The following is an 18,351-nucleotide window of genomic DNA, read 5'->3' as shown; positions in this document are numbered from 1 at the left end:
GCTACAGCTATTATCTGGTGAGAACACAGTATAATTTCATACATGGCAATTTTATTAATAAAACCTGAGAGAGAAATTAACAAAACCTTCAAAGACAATTTTTATTTTTAGTCTCTTCACATTATAAAATTTATTATTAAAGCCTAACTAAATAAAAATTTCACTTAGTTTGTTTTTTGCCATTTGTATTATAAATATTATTATAATATTAATTATTATTATTATATGTAATAAGATTATTATTAAAATTTTACCCATTGACCAAATTTTAATGTACTCTATGATTTTAAATGTTTAGAATTCTTAACTTTGGATAATGTATGTCTAATTTAATATGATGAAAAGTTACCAGAGGGTGACTTTTTAGGTCATGCCATCTCATTTTCTAAAACCTTTAATATGAGATTTCAAGACTCATTTTCTTATCCTTGGGGTTTAAATACAGGACACGAACGGAATTTTATTCACCAGATTTGGATAGTGGATTTGAATCATCAATCCACTAGTAATGTCTTCAGTGCGACATCCATTAGTAATGTCTTTAGCTGCTGGCCATGGGGCCCTGGTCCCTGCTGACCTATTGTGGGTTCTGATGACCTTGAGCCCCAGGTCATGGACGAGGTGCTTCTTTGACTAGCTGGTGTGCTTTGGCTGGGTGTTCTCTGCAACAGCATTTTCCAAACTGGCTAAGTTTCAAAGATCAATTTTTATCTAATGGTTGCTGTCAGTATATTAGCTGTATGCACATTTCTTAAGAATTCAGCTTGTCTTTATCCAGAAATTATCTCCTTCAATATTGAGTGACCAAGGATAAGCTTTTTGAAATTTTCAGAGGTGACTGTTTATCTTTTTTCCTCTGTTGGCTTTGTTTAAAGGAAGTAAAGATTTTCTGTTTTTGTTTTCTAATATATAGTCACAGCTCATAAAGCAACTGTGGTGTGCACACCTTTTCACTTATTTGATTTGTTTTAAATGGTGTACCTTGGGTCTGCCAATTGCAGGCAGCTCCAGGAATAATTTTCATATCTATTTTCTTCAAAGCATTTCCTCTTAGCTGACAATCAAGAGCAGTATGCAGAGAGTATATGATTTGTGTAAATGATCAAGCCTTTGCTAAAATATGATGGTGCATATTAACTCTCAACTCCATTTGGTGAGTTGCTGGATTTATTATCTCCTACTAAGTTTCAGTCTCAAGATTTTCAATTTTAAAAGGATAGAAGCAAGTATGCTATTTTAAATGTCAACATTCTTGATTAGCCACGCTTTTGACCATGCTATTTCAGATTCTGCTGCAAGCAGGGAATGGCAGAGAGTGTAGAGCATTGCAGATGTCTCTCCCACAAGACTGTGTCCAGAGTCAACTTTACTGTGGGTGGAACAGCACCTAGGACGTGATTTAGGGCACTCTTAAAGGTCCCTTGACGTGAAATTTCCACCCAGTCAAATTCTTTCCTTCTGCTGTGAAATTTGCCAATTAAAGATTGATTGGTCATATAAATTAATTTAATATAATTGATTTATTCAGATTTTTCCATCTATTCCTCAAACTCCACATCCTGCTATTCATACCTGACTGAGTTTGTTTGGCCCTGAGAGAATGGAAATTTTATGAGGAAATAGAGAGGCAATTTTAGAATATAGCGTAAAGTATTAAAAAGAGTTGGCTGTGGGGGGCTCACAATGCCTTGAAGTATTCTTGGCAGGCAATATATAAAACTTTTAATATAGTAATGTGAAAAACTCGCCAACTTAAGCTTCTGTGAATTTCAGTTATGATTCTTACTAGAGACAGAGAACTTTACTCATTTTTTAATTCCTTGGTGAGTCAAAAAGTAATGCCTTTTGCTCAGGTAAAGGACAGCCCATCCAAATAGAACTAGACCTTTTCCAGGCCCAATTCTGCAAAGGGATTTTATTTCTCAGAATTCTGAATATTAGATGGACTGTTAGTTGCAAATGTTAATTAGTTCCTACAGGTAAGGTACTGTCTTTGTCTTTCTTTAATAACACCTGACAAGTTTCATTTTATACAGGAATCTTATAAAGATAACAAAATCAACAGTAGAGAATGAGTGAATCAAAACTTCATCTGACGTTTGCTAAAATCTAACTTTAGATTAGGGGTCTTTCTATGGATCCAAGCCAACAAATAATACACAAATAGAGATAGAGCATGATTCTGGAATTGACTATAACAATTTGTAACTGGACTCCCTTGCATTGTAACTAGACTCGCTTGCATCGTTCTTAGCCAGGGCTGACCTAATGCCCTCAGAAGAAGTGGCATTAAACTGAGTCGTGACTTACATGAAGGTATCTCAAAGGCAGAGATGATTTTAGAGAAGGGGCTGTTCCACTTAGCAGGGTCAACAGGAACTAAAATTTTAGAGTAGGAATCAGCAAGGCACATCTGAGAAATGGTGATAATTCTAGTTGCCTGGTGCACAGTATGGAAGAAGGATAGTGGATGATATGCGTGGAAAGTCTGGCTGGGAACAGATTGTGGAGGGACCTAGCAGTTAATAAGAAGTTTGAACTTTAGTAACAATGCAGAACCAATGATAGCTGTTGGGAATTAAAATAAAATAATGATGTGGGACTTCACAAAGCCACATTTAAAGAATTGCACAATGGTAGGAAAAGGGAAGAATCTGGAAGCAGAGAGATATCGGAAGGCACTGTGATATTGCAGGAAAGATGTAAGATTTTTAATCATATCTGATTTGATATTTGATATTTCTTCACCAAAAGTGAAGGAAGATTTCCTCTTTTTTCTTTTATCTTACAGACTGATTCAGAGCTCACAAATTTTGCCTTCTTCTGTGAACAGACGTAATGATTCATTTGTTAATGAAATTCAAGCATTTACTTGGAAAGATGTTTTAGAAGTTTCATTTTCCCTTTAAAGGAAATAAAAGGATAATATTGTGGTATTTCTTAGAATAGTATTTTGAAAGTGAATGAATGACGTGAAGAGTACGTACCAAACGTATAAAAAAAACCTATTTATTATCTTGTTATCAACTGCTTAATCAGTTTTTCTATTGAGACAACATTCAGAAGAGTGTTTCTGGGAATATTAGAAAGTTAAATGAAAAATATTTCCCCTGTATTTAAATGTTACAACATAGCATGTCACCCTATTATGCCTATGTAAGTTCTTGTTGAACTTTTCACTAAGGATAGTGAAAATTTTAAAGTGAAAGACACGTTTTTACAATTCAGGGGCTATGGTAACTCTGGGAGACTCTTCAACAAACTGACTTTTATTCGTGTATTTGTGAAATAAAACCATTGTAAAATAAACTTGGTTCAACTTTTAAAACTCTCTCTTAGCTTTATTATTTATTGTTAGAAGTGAAGATATTTTAAGGAATTATAATCCTCCATTTAATAGTAAACCACTAATTTGAATTTCTCATACTCCATACAAGATATCCCAAAGAATAGATCCCTATTCTTTGACACAGTGGTTTAACTGCTCTCTCTTGCAGCCAAAGGATGCTATTTTGTCTCAATCTTTCAAAGAGAAGCTATGGATATTAAATATTGTCAATGGGGCCAGCCCCGGCAGCCTGGTGGTTAAGTTCTATGTGTTCTGCTTTGGTGGCCCGCGTTCGGTTCCTGGGCGTGGACCTACACCACTCGTTTTCCAGGGGCCATGCTGTGGCAGTGGCTCACATACAAAAAGAGGAAGATTGGCAGTGGATGTTAGCTCAGGGTAAAGATGAAATAAAATAAATACTATCAATGAATTACAGAGTCCTCCTTTTGATGCCTAGTATTCTAAATTTCTTTCTGAAACGTTTTGTTATTTTTCTCTGCTAAGTTATAAACATAAATGCAGCTCTATCTATTTAATTTTTTTTGGTATACGCTCGTTATCTGTATACGCCTTAGCCTGAACATTTTAATAACAGTTATACATTTAGGTTGAGTCAGAATAAAAGTACTTATTTCAATCAGATTCGAATCTCGTGTGCAGCCTAAAAATGTAGGTTTGTGTTTTTGTCCTGTTTCCCAGGTGTCTTAATAGTATTCCATTTATTGGCTTCCTTCTCTTCTCTATATCCCTTCCCTGCCAATATTATCTGCACATCCCAAGTGAATTACTTGCACTCAAACTTTCTTTCATTTACGGCTTCTGGAGTGACACTAACCAAGACATTTGGGACAGGAAACAGTCCTAGGGAACAGATCCTCAAGATGGGATTCAGAACCATTAACCAGTGAGATGGCAAAAGAGCTCTGTTATTGAGGGGAGGTGGTATAGTGATAACGCATTCTGGATTTGGCTGATTGTTTCCTCCTGTTTCATTTAACATGTTGCTGTATATCCTGTATTTACTCTAAAATGGTAGTTAGATCTAAAGCAGTAGTTCCAAACTGGGATGATTTTGACCCTTATGGGACATTAAGCAATGTCTGGAGACAGTATTGATCATCACAACTTGCAAAGGGATGGGCAACAGGCGTCTAGTAGGCAGGAGACAGGGATGCTGCTAAATAAACATCTTGCAATGCACAAAACAGTCCCCACACAAAGAATAATAGGGCTTCAATGTCAATAGCGCCAAGGCTGAGAAAGCCTGATCTAGGGGCTTGTTTAGATTCACGCTATTCTTTCTTTTCTTTTCCTTGCCCTCTCCTTCCCCCTGGCACAGATGTCTCTGGCTCCTTTTGTACATTTCCTGCTCCAGACCTAGAATCAGTCATTTTCCTAAGGAGTTCTTTCCTTTTGATGCACAATGGTGCTGAGAGCACACAATCTGGGTTCTATGGGTCCTCATTGCTAATAAGCTATCGCAGCAGAATGTTTTAGAAGACAGAGCCAGGAAAATTGTAATTTTTTAAAGAAAAAGAATAATGAATTTTTTTCCTGATATTTTTAAGTCAAATTTAAGGAGTTTCACTTAACTTCTTTGATTTGTAACTTCCCCCCCAAGCTGAAAATCCTAGTTTTTTCATTTACCTTATGTTATAATATACCTATAATAGTTTTGAAATAACAAAACAAATATTACTACTAACAATAAGATTATTGGATACAATTTAGAGTTTCTTTATACTTCTTTTAATCTTAGGAATTTTATACCTCTCTGGATGCACAGCCACAATCCTGTGTGTTAGAGTCCCTTGAAATAATTCTTCTCCTAGTTGCTATGCCACCAAATTGACATTTATTTGGATTTATTTGCTTCACATTGTTTTCAATTTTTAGGTTGCTTTTTTCTTTCCACTTATTTAAAAATTTTATTAACATAGTTATGTGATTCCATAGTTAAAGCTATAGAATGAGGTGTATCCTTTCCTCTCCGTCCTGGTCTCCTTGCCCTTATTGATAACTATTTTTATGAGTTTTTGACTTACCTTTCCAATTCTTTTAAAAATTATAAGAAAATGTGGATAAATACTTGTATATCCCCCTTTCTTAGCCAAAAATGTAGCGTAATGCAAATACTCTGTACTGTGCCTTTTTTGCTTAGTAAATTGTGGCTGTAACTCCCTATGCGTACATAGAGATGGTCCCCATTCACTTTAGAGTGGCCTACTATGAAATTCTACAGAAGTACGTAGTTTATTCAACCTGTCTACTACTGCTAGATATGTGGGTCATTTCCAAATTTTTACCTTTACAAATAATAATGCAATGAACAGCTTTGTGCACACATCACTTCTAATTTTTCTCACGGCATCATTGGGATAGAGACTTAGAAGGAAATCTCCGAGTAGAAAGTAAATGCATGTGAAATTTTGCTAGACAATGCCAAATTGTCTTCCACGGGAGCTGTGCCATTTTGTTTTCCTAATGGTGACGTTATTCATATCACAATATTAAACAAGTTCTTCTATTATGAAAGAAGGCTATTTTTTTCTTCCTACACACTTGCCTGTCAATTCAGTTTTATCTAAATACCATTGTTACCCAGTTTAATTTGGCTTTTTGAGGTAGCCCAGCATCCCTTGTCATCCTTAACTCCTTTCTTTGTCACCAGAACCCAGCCTTAGAGGACCCACCAATCCCTATCTTTTATTCCTTCTTTCTGAACCATTGTTTACTGCTAAAAAGTGCAAGAAAATCATAATGCAAAATACAGATTCATGTGATCTGACTCAAGCTTTAACCTTGATTTTGTTCCACAATATTATTTTACTAGGTTCTTGTTTATTCTATCACTTACTTTTATCATTCACCCAGACCACGTGTGTTCAACTTCTGGCTTTGGCACTTAAGAGCTATGTAACCCTGGGCAAATTACTTCACCTCTCTGTTCCTCAGTGTCCTCAACTGTCTTTGAGAATAATAATAGCAGGCATCTCATAGGGATTTTGTGACAATTAGAAGAAATAATGCATGTAATGCACTTAGAGGAGTGTCACATATATTCAGCAAATAATAATTTTTGTTGTTATTCTTATTGGTGCTAATTATAATACAGTCATGTACTGCATAACAATGTTTCAGTCAGTGACGGACGACATATATGACAGTGGTCCTATAAGATTAGTAGCATATAGCCTAGGTGCGTAGTAGGCTATCCCATGTAGGTTTGTGTAAGTGCACTCTATGATATTCGCACAACACAAAATCACTTAACGATACTTAAGACATACTTAAGTTTGGCTTAAGAACATGTGTCGCTAAGTAATGTACGACTGTATTAATGATACCAATCTGTGAGAACAGTCCTTCTTGGGTCTATGGGAGCTCTGCTGATGTTCCAAATGCAATGGAAGCTGTTTGTGTCCAGAGAGAAAAGTACAGTTTTTAGAAGTTAGAAAATCCAAGCCTTAGTCTTGACTAACGGTCACAATTTTAGCTTTCTTTCTTTTTCTTTCTTTCTTTCTTTCTTTCTTTCTTTCTTTCTTTCTTTCTTTCTTTCTTTCTTTCTTTCTTTCTCTTCTATCTACTTCTTTTCTTCCTACTTAATGAAATAGTGATATTAAGAGTCTCCAGTTCCTTGCTTAAGGGAGTAATCCAAATTTTATAGGCCCTTAGAAGATGTCTCAAAGGGTTTTAAAATATTAATCCTGTGCTCAGACCCTTTGTATACGAATAGTTCTGTTTTCTGTCTATGCCACAAGAGAGTGCTCAGAAAAGAAAAGATGACAATAGCCAATATCTGAAAAATGTTTGGCAACTTTCCTGTGACTAGCTAGCAATAAGTTTGGTTTTCTTGGTGAGGAGATATGTCCATTCTCTGTTAGACCTGGGAAGGCAGCTTCATTCTCTAGGCTTAATCTTCATAGTTTCTTCCTCTGTGGGTTCATTAACCCAACTATTAGTGCTATTTCAAAGATAAAGCTCTTCAGTGCTTATGACTGGACCTGCTATTTGTGTTTCTCTATCTAGTAGAAGTGATATTTTGTTTTATTTTTATTTATATCATGGCATCCTTCACCACAGCTTCTCCAAACTATTTTCAGGAATCTCAAGATTGGAGAATCTGACTCCCATTCACCCCACTCTCATCTCAGACCAATTAATTTACTTTCTAATGGCTCTTAGTGTTCTTAAGTATTAGTGTAACTCATATTTATCTCCTTTATGTCCCCCCAAATGTCTGAAAAACTATGACTGCATTCTTTAATCTTTAGATTCTCAACAATGACTAGGAAAGTACTTTGTACGTAAAGAATGCTGAATAAATATTTGTTGACTGTATGAATAAATACATTTAATGATTATTTTTCTCTTGAATCATAAAACCAAATCTTTCTTTTTTTTTTTTTACCTTTTAATGATTCTTTAGATAAAGTCTTTACTTGTTCACTGCTGGGTTTGAAATTATCTCCAAAGTTTTCCGACTCTCAAACTTCAGTTTTGTAGACGGCATCAAGCCACGTGTAGGAAAAATTCTTCTGATGTCTTGATAAGGCTGTTGTGTACTGATAAAGGAATGTTCTATTGATTTGTTTAGGAGGGAATGCTTAGAATTGCAAGGCCAATCAGTGCAGGGTGATGGAGGGCCCACTGTTGTATGACATTTAGGAGCCCTGATAATCTGTTGTGTGTGTGTGTTTTACTCCGTTTGTTTCTCTGCTTGGGAAACAGATATTTTTGGACTAACTGAGCCAACAGGCATCTCTCACTTCTTGCCTCAAGCCCATGTCGTGTTCTTCTCTGATGAAGCTGAGGAGGGGAGAGAGAAATAGCCAAAGGCAACATCAGGATGATTGTTCTAGGACAATCTCGGCTCTGACAGGTGGAATAGGAACTCAGAAACATAGCTGAGTTAAATTAAAGGTATTTAATCCAGATTTATGGATTGTTTTTTGGGAGCTCACGTTTTCTGGTACCACTCTGTCGGGCCCAGTCTATTGGATCCCTAGGAAGATACTGGGACAGAGAGAGCGGGGGTGGTTCAAAGTTAGATGACTCATGCATGCGATGCATTAATGGGAGGCTGCCCGAGGCCCTGGCTCCTCTGACAGCACCTGTGAGGATGACTGCCTGCAGAGGGCAGCAGACTTCAGGAAAAGTCTCCTAGGATGGTTCAGGGTTGGTATTGCCGGTCAGGCTGCTATAAAAATGCTACAATATTTATGTTGTACACCTGAAACAAATATAATACGGTATGTCAATTATGCGTCAATTAACAAAAAAAGAAATTTTTGCTTACCTCCCCAGAAAGCTACAATATTGATTTGATTCAGAACTATTTTTTTACTTTATTAATTAGTCAATTAGCATCAGTTTATTAAGGTATTAAAAAAATTCTGGTTGAGCCTTTCTGTATGCCAGGCTCTGTGATATCAGTATCTCAAAGACTAAAATTTGCAATGCTTTTCTCATCTCCTTCCTTTTCCTCCATCGTTACCCTGATCTGCTACCTTTGCTTATTTCTCTTGGCTCCCTTCTCCTCACCTTTCAGAATCAGCTACTTGTGCCCTACTCCAGGAAACCTCCCAGGACTGTCACAGCCTTGTTTAGTGCCTCTCTCTCTCTAACTTTCCCTGCCTCCACTCCTCTGTCTCTCTCAGTCTCTTGGGGGCTTTCCCAAGGTCTCTTCTCAGCCCCCTTTCTATTTCCTTGTGGCTATCATTCATTAGAATGGTTTAAAATTTTGCCTCGAGGAGGACAAAGACTCAATATACAGTTTTTGTATTGTCTTATTACTTATCATCATAGTGTGAGCATTTGGCAATGCCATTAAATAGTCTTCATAAATATAATTTGCAGTGGCTGCATAGCTTTTACAAGAACCATCATAAAAAGTCCCTGCCAGAATTTAGTCACAGAAAAAAATGTCTATATATGGATTTTGGGGAAGGCGGCAGAATATAGAGAAAATCACTCTGGAAAGGGTCTTGTATCAAAATGACAGAATAAACACAGGCGCCTGCCTCCTTCTCCTTCTTCATATCCTCAAAAATGATAGAAAAGATAATTTTGTTTAAAAAATAAGCCCGATCATAATAATTCTGGAAAAATAAAAAAGATTGCCGTCAGAGGAGAGCAGAAGTAAGGAATCTATTAGAGATAGAAAGTAGAGAGGCTTGGTTATGTGTAGGTCATGCTAAAACAGGTGGGAGCAATTCTGATAGCCGTGTTCAGTGGTGAGGAAGATAGTTCATTAGGAGCAGCTGGGTGAGCTGGTATATATCTGTTCTTCCTTGTGCCAAGCAGCGTGCAGAAGAGTAATTCGCCTGAAATTTGAAGCAGTGAGTAGACAGCAAAGAGAAAAGTCTCTTGGTGGCTGGTGACAGGGGAGCTGGAGCAATGTGAACGGATTTGAGATAAATTTTGGAGTCTATTGGATCAGTGACAGATTAGATGTCTATGTGCGTGTGTGTATTTGTGTGTGAGCTGTATCAGTTTTCTCTCGCTGTGTAACAATATTGCCACAGACTTAGTGGTTTAAAACAACACACATTTATTGTCTCAGTTTCTGTGGGTCAGGGTTTCTGGCACAGCTTTGCTGGGGTCTGTGTTTCAGGGTCTCATCTGAAAGCCGCAACCAGAGTGTCTGCTGGGGCTGCAGTCTCATCTCAAGGCTGGAGTGGGGAAAGATCCGTTTCCAAGTTCACATGGTTGTTGGTGGAATTCAATTTCTTGTAGCCTATTGGACTGAGGGCTTCAGTTTCTCTTGTTGGCTGTGGCTGGATGCTAACTCCAGTTCACGCCATGTGGGTCTCCACAACATGCTAAGTGCTTTATCAAAACCAGCAAGGGAGAGAGTCTCTCATCAAGACAGATGTTGCAATCCTTGTAATATAATCCAGAAGTGATATCCTGTCAGTGTCATCATATTCTGTTCATGAGAAGCAAGTCACAGGTCCCATAAACACTCAGGAGAAGTATTTCTCAAAGGTGTGAATACCAAGAGGCAGAGGTTATGGGGGCCATTTCAGTCTGTCCACCACAGAAGACAAGGTGCAGAAGAGGCATTAATTTTTTTCCTGCAAAATTGGTTGGATTCAAGTCTGTAATGGACAAGGACTCAAGACTTCTTGATTTTAGGCTCAAATCAACCCTGACAATGTAACATTGGATATTTCACTTTCTTTTCTGAATCTTACTTTCCTCACGTAAAAAAGGAAGAAAGGATTAGGCTAACATTTTCTCCAGCTCTAACATTCCGGATTTCTTACATTATATATATAAAAAATAACAAATAGCAGAAACTATTGCTTGATCCTTCTACCCTTTGAACTATCTTTTCTCATCATTTTTTCTTCCTTTCCTGGATAATCATCTGTGAAGGATCGTCTACCAGTTCTTGTTTTTTAATAAGCAGTGCAATTCTTAATTACTTACAGTGCAGATTCTCCCTTTTCTTTCACTGATTGTTTTCCCTCAAAGATGACCAATAAACTATTTTTGCCAAATTCAGCAAAGTGATCTCAATCTGCATCCTCCTTGGCTCTATTCTGAGATTAGGTACCACTGACTTTCCTGACCTTGAAAGTGCCACTTGTTATAGCATCTGTTAGCGTTGTTATCTTGACTCCCCTGCTACACTCTGACTCATGTTTACTGATATCTCTGAATTCTGTTTTTCCTCATCCCTCTAAAAATAGGTGTCCCCAATGTTCTGTTCTCCATCTTTTTCTTTTATCTAGTGGAACTTATCTATCAACATTCTTGAAGTATTTCTTCAAGAAAGATGAGGCCTGATCATTATGTTTAGCTTTTTCTGTTCTAAGCTTTTTTCTTTATTTTCAAATGTATATCTACAACCTCCTTGGCACAAGTGACCTCTACAAATTAAAATCTTTCTCCCGATATCCCTATTTCCATTACCAGAAGCACATTTTCCCAGGTTCCAGGAGTAATTCTTTGAGTCCCTTTTTTTCCATCAAGGCTGACATCTTATTCATTGCTAAGTAAGTCCTGTACATTTTTCCTGCACAATGTCACTCAACTCTGTCTTCTTATTCCCATTTTTATTACTGCCAGCTTAACTCAGATTCTCAATTATTTTTTTGAATTGACAATTCTAATAGAATATTAATAGATGTCTCTCCCTCCATAGCTCTTTCCTACAATCCATCATTTCCACTAATCCAGTGCTAATCACATCATTTCCTCAATTGAATCCTTTAGTAACTGCTCTTTATCTATCCCCACACCTGTCCTGCGTAGAAGGCCATCCTTTCTCTAACTCTGGCACTCATTTGTCAGAAATTTCCCCTTGACTCCTCTACATACGCGCAGTCCTCTATCTAAAGGGATCAGCTCACCAATCCCCAAACAAACCCTGACACCTCTGCTCTGCCTTTGCCTATGGTGTTCCTTTTTCCTAAATAGCTTTTTTTCTCCACCTGTTGAAATCATACTCATCTTTCAAGGCGCATTCCAACAACCATCTTGCTCATTCATTCATTCATTCATTCAAGAGTTTAAGAGATACTTATTGAGTTCCAACTATGTATTAGTCAGGCACGAAGAAGACAGACAAGGTGCCTACCATCAGGGCATTCTAGTGAGGAAGACAGACCATGAGAAAGGTGACCAGTGTGGCTGGATCATAGGCAGGGAGGAAAAGTCGTATGAAGTGATGATGGAAAGTTAGAAAGGAACAGACTATGTGCAAAGTTGAATTTTTGTTTTCCTAAGAGCAATAGGAAGTCACTGAAGGCTTTCTAACTGAGGTAAAACACACCTTCTTTTCAAAGGGTCACATTAGCTGATGTTTGGGAAAAATCCTATGGAGAGAGTGTAAACGAGGGAGAAGGGAAACCAGTGAAGATGCTGTGGCGGCAGTCCCTGGTAGAGGTGACGGTGGTTTAATTGGGTGATAGTGGTGAGGATGGAGACATGTGAATGGACTTCAGATGTATTTTGGAGGCAGAGCTAACTGGACCTGGTGACAGACGAAGGAATTATAACCAACAAAGGAATTAAGATTTTGTTCTGAACAACTAGATGGTGGAGTTATTTACTAAGACGGGAAAGGCTGGGGGAAGGAATAGGGGTGTAGAAGAAAATGAGTAGACCAAGTTTTGACATGCTAAAAATCATTTATACACAAATGTTCATAGCAAGTAGCCCAATATTGGAAACAACATAAATGTCTGTCAATTGACTAATGGATAAACAAAATGTGATATATCCATACAATGGAATGCTACTTGGGAGTAAAAAGGAATGAAGTATTGACGCATGCTACAAAATGGATGAAATTTGAAAATATTATGGCCAGACACAAAAGGCCACATGTTGTGTCATTCTATGTGAAATGTCCAGAAAGGGCAAATCATAGAGACAGAACTTACATTAGTTCACAACCACCAGGTTGTGAATGAGGAGTGCCTTTTAATGGGTATGAGGTTTCTTTTTGGGGTGATGAAAACGTTCTGAAATTGGATAACGGTGGTGGTTGCATAACTCCGTGAATAGAAGAACCACTGAACTGTAAACTTTAAAAGGGTGAAATTTACCATATGTGAATTGCATCTCAAAGAAGGTATATTTGAAAAAAAATTTGAGATGCTGTTTTGGTCTATGTTCTCCAGAGAGCAGAGTTTCAGGGGGAAGAGCTTATGTATTACTCCTTTCTTAGGAAGCAGGGATGAGGGGAAGGGGAACCAAGCAGGGAAGGGTGGAGAGCTCAGGGGGGTTTCACTTCTTGGAAGCTGCCTGGACACATTGCTGTTACCTCCCTTACTATTCAGGTGTGTGCTGAGAAAGAAAACAGAGCACAGGCGAAATGGAAAAGACAAACTAAGGTTTTTTTCTTTAATTATGTCTATCGCCTAGAGTGAAGGGAAATAGGACACCTGTGGCTGACGCTGACCACGCCTGCCAATGAGCGATAAGCAGCTCAGGGCAATTTTACAGAGCCGAGGAAAGATGAATTCCTTGAAATCTCATCAAACACTGGCCCAGAATTTATCCGGATGATTTATCCATGAGAATCAACTGAGATACTCATTAAAAATATAAATTTGCAGAATCTCATGGTGGTAGTGGGAGAGGAGAGCTCCGGAAATCTGAATTTCAAACAAGTTCTTTAGGGGATTCTGTCCGCTTACATTTGGAAACCTCAACTTCAGTCCTGTAGTTCAACTGAGTAATTAAAATACCACTGCCACCTGGTGGCAGCAGGTCCAAATTACAGGTTGGAATGTCATTGCACGGGAGAATCAGCAGTTAAATTTTTCAAGCAACCACCCCAACACTTATAATTCTTAGTCACCTCTGCCCTCTCCTACTCACAGACATATTTTTGAGTTTTCTGGATTATCAGATGTAGAGTTTATATAATTTGCACCCTTGACACAGCTTCTTATCACTTCAATTCATTTCTTTTCTTAAAAACTGAATTTGAAAATAGACCTAATCTTCTGATTCCTTCCAACCGTAAACTCTCATAACATGTAATCAGTTTGTAGAATAAAAGAAATCATATCTACTTACGTAAAATAATCTGTAGAAAACTCTTCTGTCAGGTGGAACCTTAATAAAGAGAGAGAGGTCTGACTGGAATAATTAGTTTTGCCTGTTAGGCTCTATGATTGTCCATTAAGACGGGAATACATCAAAGGAGTTGGTATCCTCAAAGTTTTCTTTTTCTACTTTACAAAGAATCCAGACTCTTTTTCATCTACAAAAAAGATTATTTCCTAAACGTTTGAATTGAAATAGACTTAGCTTTGCTGAGCTCAAATTCTTTCTGGCTTACCTTCATCATGAGAAATGGCCCTACGGGGTGAAATGGGAACAGAAGTCAGTGCTGCATTCTTAAATCCAACTGGCATTTCACAGTGGGTCAAGGCATCGAGGCTTGTTTTACCAGGAGTCAATAAGAACCAAACATGGTATAACATGACTTTGAAATTGGGCATCATTCCACTAAGCCCCAGAGTGGCAACTCTACAAGAGAGCTTGGCAGTGTTCTAGATAGTTTACAACCAAAGATTGTATGTTCTCTGTGAAAAAAAATACATGTTAACAAGGAGGATGCTCATAAATGAAATACATAAAATTACTAGTAGGTTATCCACAGCCATTCTATTCTTTGGTGTCCTTGCAGTCTCTGTAAAAAGACTTGTGCTGAAGAACTTGTGTTGCAATACTTTAAAAATTAAAAAAAAATTATTGCGATGAAATTCATAGAACATAAAACTAACCATTTTAAAGCAAACAATTCAGTGGTATTTGGTACATTCACAGTGTTTTGTAACCACCACCCCTAGTTCCAAATAATTTTCTTCACCCCAAAAGAAACTGTACCCATTAAGCAGTTAGTATACCAATGTTTTTGAATGAGATATGGAGAGAATTTCAGGAAGCTTTAGAAGCGTTTACATTGTTGCCAAAGCTTTTTAAATCTAGCTATGTCAGTAGGGAGGAGTTTATAATCAAAGGATTTAGAGTTTCACATGATGCTATCAGAACAGTAAACTATGGGTTGCTGATGAAAAGAATTCAATTGTATGTCAAGGATGATCACTCGCTTTGAAGATACAACACATTCCTTTGCAAACAGGAAGGCCAAAAAAATGTGGGCAATGAGTCTGTGGGTTCCTTTGTATGCATTTTATTAGCAAATGATAGAATTATTTATGCAAATGAATGGGAAGATGTCTAGACAAGCGTGTCTTGCCCACCAGCTTGAGGTATAAAAAGCCCCGTGCAGGAGAACTCCATCCACACTTGGGTAACTTGCTCTTCCCAATTGATCCAAATCCTTCTCAACTCCTGCCACCATGACTCGTTTCTTCAGCTGTGGAAGCTACTTCCCAGGCTATCCTTGCTATGGAACCAACTTCCATGGGACCTTCAGAGCCACCCCCCTGAATGTTGTCGTGCCCCTGGGCTCTCCCCTGAACTATGGTCTTGGATGCAATGGCTATAGTTCCCTGGGCTACAGCTTTGGTGGTAGCAACATCAGCAACCTGGGCTGTGGCTATGGTGGCAGCTTTTCCAGGCCATGGGGCTCTGGCTCTGGCTTTGGCTACAGCACCTACTGATGAACCAACGGCTCCAGGCAACTACCGGACTCTCAATCAACTCTTTATGCATAGGACAGCCTGAAGAGCAAAGACTGCTTTCCTGCCTTCAGATGTGCTTGGGAGATGCATCTTCCATCTTCTTGCTAATGTCTTACTGAGGTCCAGGTCTTTGATGATGCTGAACAAATTACCCAGGCATCAAATGTTGAACTGATACTCATCTACAGCCAAAGAAAGCAAAATGTATTTCTTTAACATACCTGAATTTTAGCAGTAAAGCAAGAAGTTTGCCTCTTACTATTGCTCTGCTCATCTAGTATTAAATTCTGCATCAACATCAATGTATTACAAATGCGTGTGGGTGGGAAGGGGTTTGGCTGTTAGTCTCTTAATAAATCTAATTCATTCAGCACAAATATTTTTGTTCTGGTTATTTATTTTACTGTACTTTTATGTTTTTGAATTTGTCAATCGGTTTCAACCTGTAATGGTTGACTTTAGTCAAATCTTATTCTGATTTCAGACTGGGCAGCAGGATAGGGTGAAGCCTAACCACTTGTCCCTTTATGTTGAGATTTCAATTTTTAAAAATTCCTTAAAAATGTTCTAAATTTAATCCAAATATACTGCATTTTTTAGTGTTAGTGTTTCTCCACGCTGATTATAAACAGGAACATTTCTTAGCTGTTGAATGCTAAAAAAATTTCTTTCCTCCTTTCATTTGTGGCACAATTCCATTTTGGTTCATTTTCCTTTTCCTGCTGTTTGTAGAACTCACCTCTAGAGAGATTTGAACTCCACAGACTATTGGAAGAATTTCAACTAAATGGACTTAGTTATGAATCTCTGTATTTAGAAGTTCCCAAGATGTGATCAATAAAGGGAAGCCAACAGCTAAAATCACATGGTATTTTTTTCCCTTCTTTGATAGATGGGTTTTATTTTTCCCACCTTTTTCACCTCTGATTACACATATAGCTGTATTAAGAATGAAGCATTTATTCTTTAGAATGATGGTTGCCATCAGAAGCACTTGAAATGATGTGTGGTCTGCACTTAGAAAATGCTTCTTGTCTTGCTTACTGAAAAATCTCTGCTTTATCAAAGCAAAATACGTTATGTTTGAATTAAGGCTCATCTATTCATATATCAAGTACTTGTTGCAGCCCTGCCTGTCTCAGAGACGATGCTCGATAACTGTTCATTGACTTGACTTGTTAAATCTCTGCTTTATAGGTGTAAAATATTGTAGAGTCCAATGTAAGTTTCATTCATGTATGCATGAAGTATTATTGGGCATTGACCACTGTGTTAAGAATTTGGGGCTGTAAAAATACCTAGCATAGGGACTTTGGTCTGAGAAGCTGACTATTTTCGAGAGATACTCATTCAGTAGACACTCATCAAGTAGCTACAACACCAAGATTGTCCTAAGATTTGGGGACACAGAAATAAATAAACACAATCCTTGCCCTCAAGAGTTAAATACACTTTATTCAATATTTAAAGGGCATTTGATAGTCTCCTCTTTTACACCGAATAATGTTCTATGAATGATTATCTATAAATAGATATACATTCCTTACTCATTTCCTTCCAAGAACTCAAAATAGGAGACAGCCTATGATAAGAGCCATGTACATACATATGAGTCCATTTACTTTAAGAACAAAGACATGGCACCACTCATCAGGCCATGCTGAGGTGGCGTCCCACCTAACACAACCAGGGGCACTCACAGCTAGAATGTACAACTATGTACTGGGGGGCTTTGGGGAGAAGAAGGAAAAAAAAAAGAACAAGGACAATATAATTATTAAAATTAGGAAATTTAATATTTATGTAATACTATTATTTAATCTGTAGTACATGCTCAAGTTTTGTCAATTGTCACAATAATGTTCCTTGTAGTTCTTTTTTCCCTTGGTCTACAGTATAAACTGTATAGTAGATTTCAGAGAAGGGAGGTTAGGGTGCGTAGAAATGATCATGAGAGGACTAAGAGTTACATCTCAAGGCAGATGTGGCTGTGCAAAAGGGAAAAGAAAAGGGCTATCTGAAGATGAAGTGGGCTATCCCTGGCAAAGCTACAATGCATAGGCAGAATGACCTGTTTTTGGGGAGATTCAGGGGGCATCAAGTACAGTGGATGATTTGGGATCTTTTTTTTTTTTGAGGAAGATCAGCCCTGACCTAACGTTTGCCGCCAATCCTCCTCTTTTTGCTGAGGAAGACTGGTTCTGAGCTAACCTCCATGCCCATCTTCGTCTACTTTCTATGTGGGATGCCACCACAGCATGGCTTGACAAGCAGTGCGTAGGTCCACACCTGGGATCCAAATTGGCGAACCCTGGGTCACCAAAGTGGAATGTGTGAACTTAACTGCTGCACCATGGGCCAGCCCCCTACCTTTTCTTCTAAAGCCATAATTGTTATGGATTTTGTCAATTAGATAATTTTTTATTTTGATTTAATGTCAAATTTATAGAAAATTTGCTATGATAGTGCAAAGAAGTACAGGATACCTGGATTTATTAAATGTTTATATTTTGCCCCATTTTATCATTATATATAATATATGTAATACAGTGTATGTATATAGTAATATATATATTTAATAGTTATACAGTGTCAAATCCACTCTGGAATAAATTTCAGCTATCGTGCTCACTTATCTAAGAACAAGGATAGTGCAATTGTGAGAATTAGGAAATTTAATATTGATATAATACTATTATCTAATCTACATCCATATTCTAATTTAGTCAATTATCCTAATGATGTCCCTTATAGTTACGTTTTCCCGGGCCCAGGGTCTGATTCAGTGTCATGTATGTCTCTTTAATCTCCTTTGATCCGGATCAGTTCCTCAGTCTTTCTCTTTCTTGACTTTAACTGACTTGAAGGATGCAGGCCAAAAATTGTATAGAATGTTCTTTGATG

The 18,351-nt window shown here is 37.7% G+C and overlaps 1 protein-coding gene across 1 annotated transcript; it reads left to right on the top strand.

The window, feature by feature from the left end:
• Positions 1 to 15,085: 15,085 nt before the first annotated feature.
• Positions 15,086 to 15,824, top strand: KRTAP7-1 (keratin associated protein 7-1). Its single transcript, XM_014736491.2, has one exon. The coding sequence runs from the start codon at positions 15,163 to 15,165 to the stop codon at positions 15,424 to 15,426; it is 264 nt and encodes an 87-aa protein (XP_014591977.1). The 5' UTR covers positions 15,086 to 15,162; the 3' UTR covers positions 15,427 to 15,824.
• Positions 15,825 to 18,351: the final 2,527 nt, after the last annotated feature.

The sequence above is a fragment of the Equus caballus genome, chromosome 26 (assembly GCF_041296265.1).
Source record: "Equus caballus isolate H_3958 breed thoroughbred chromosome 26, TB-T2T, whole genome shotgun sequence".
NCBI classification, from domain to species: Eukaryota; Metazoa; Chordata; class Mammalia; order Perissodactyla; family Equidae; genus Equus; species Equus caballus.
This window is presented reverse-complemented; position numbering and strand designations above follow the sequence as displayed.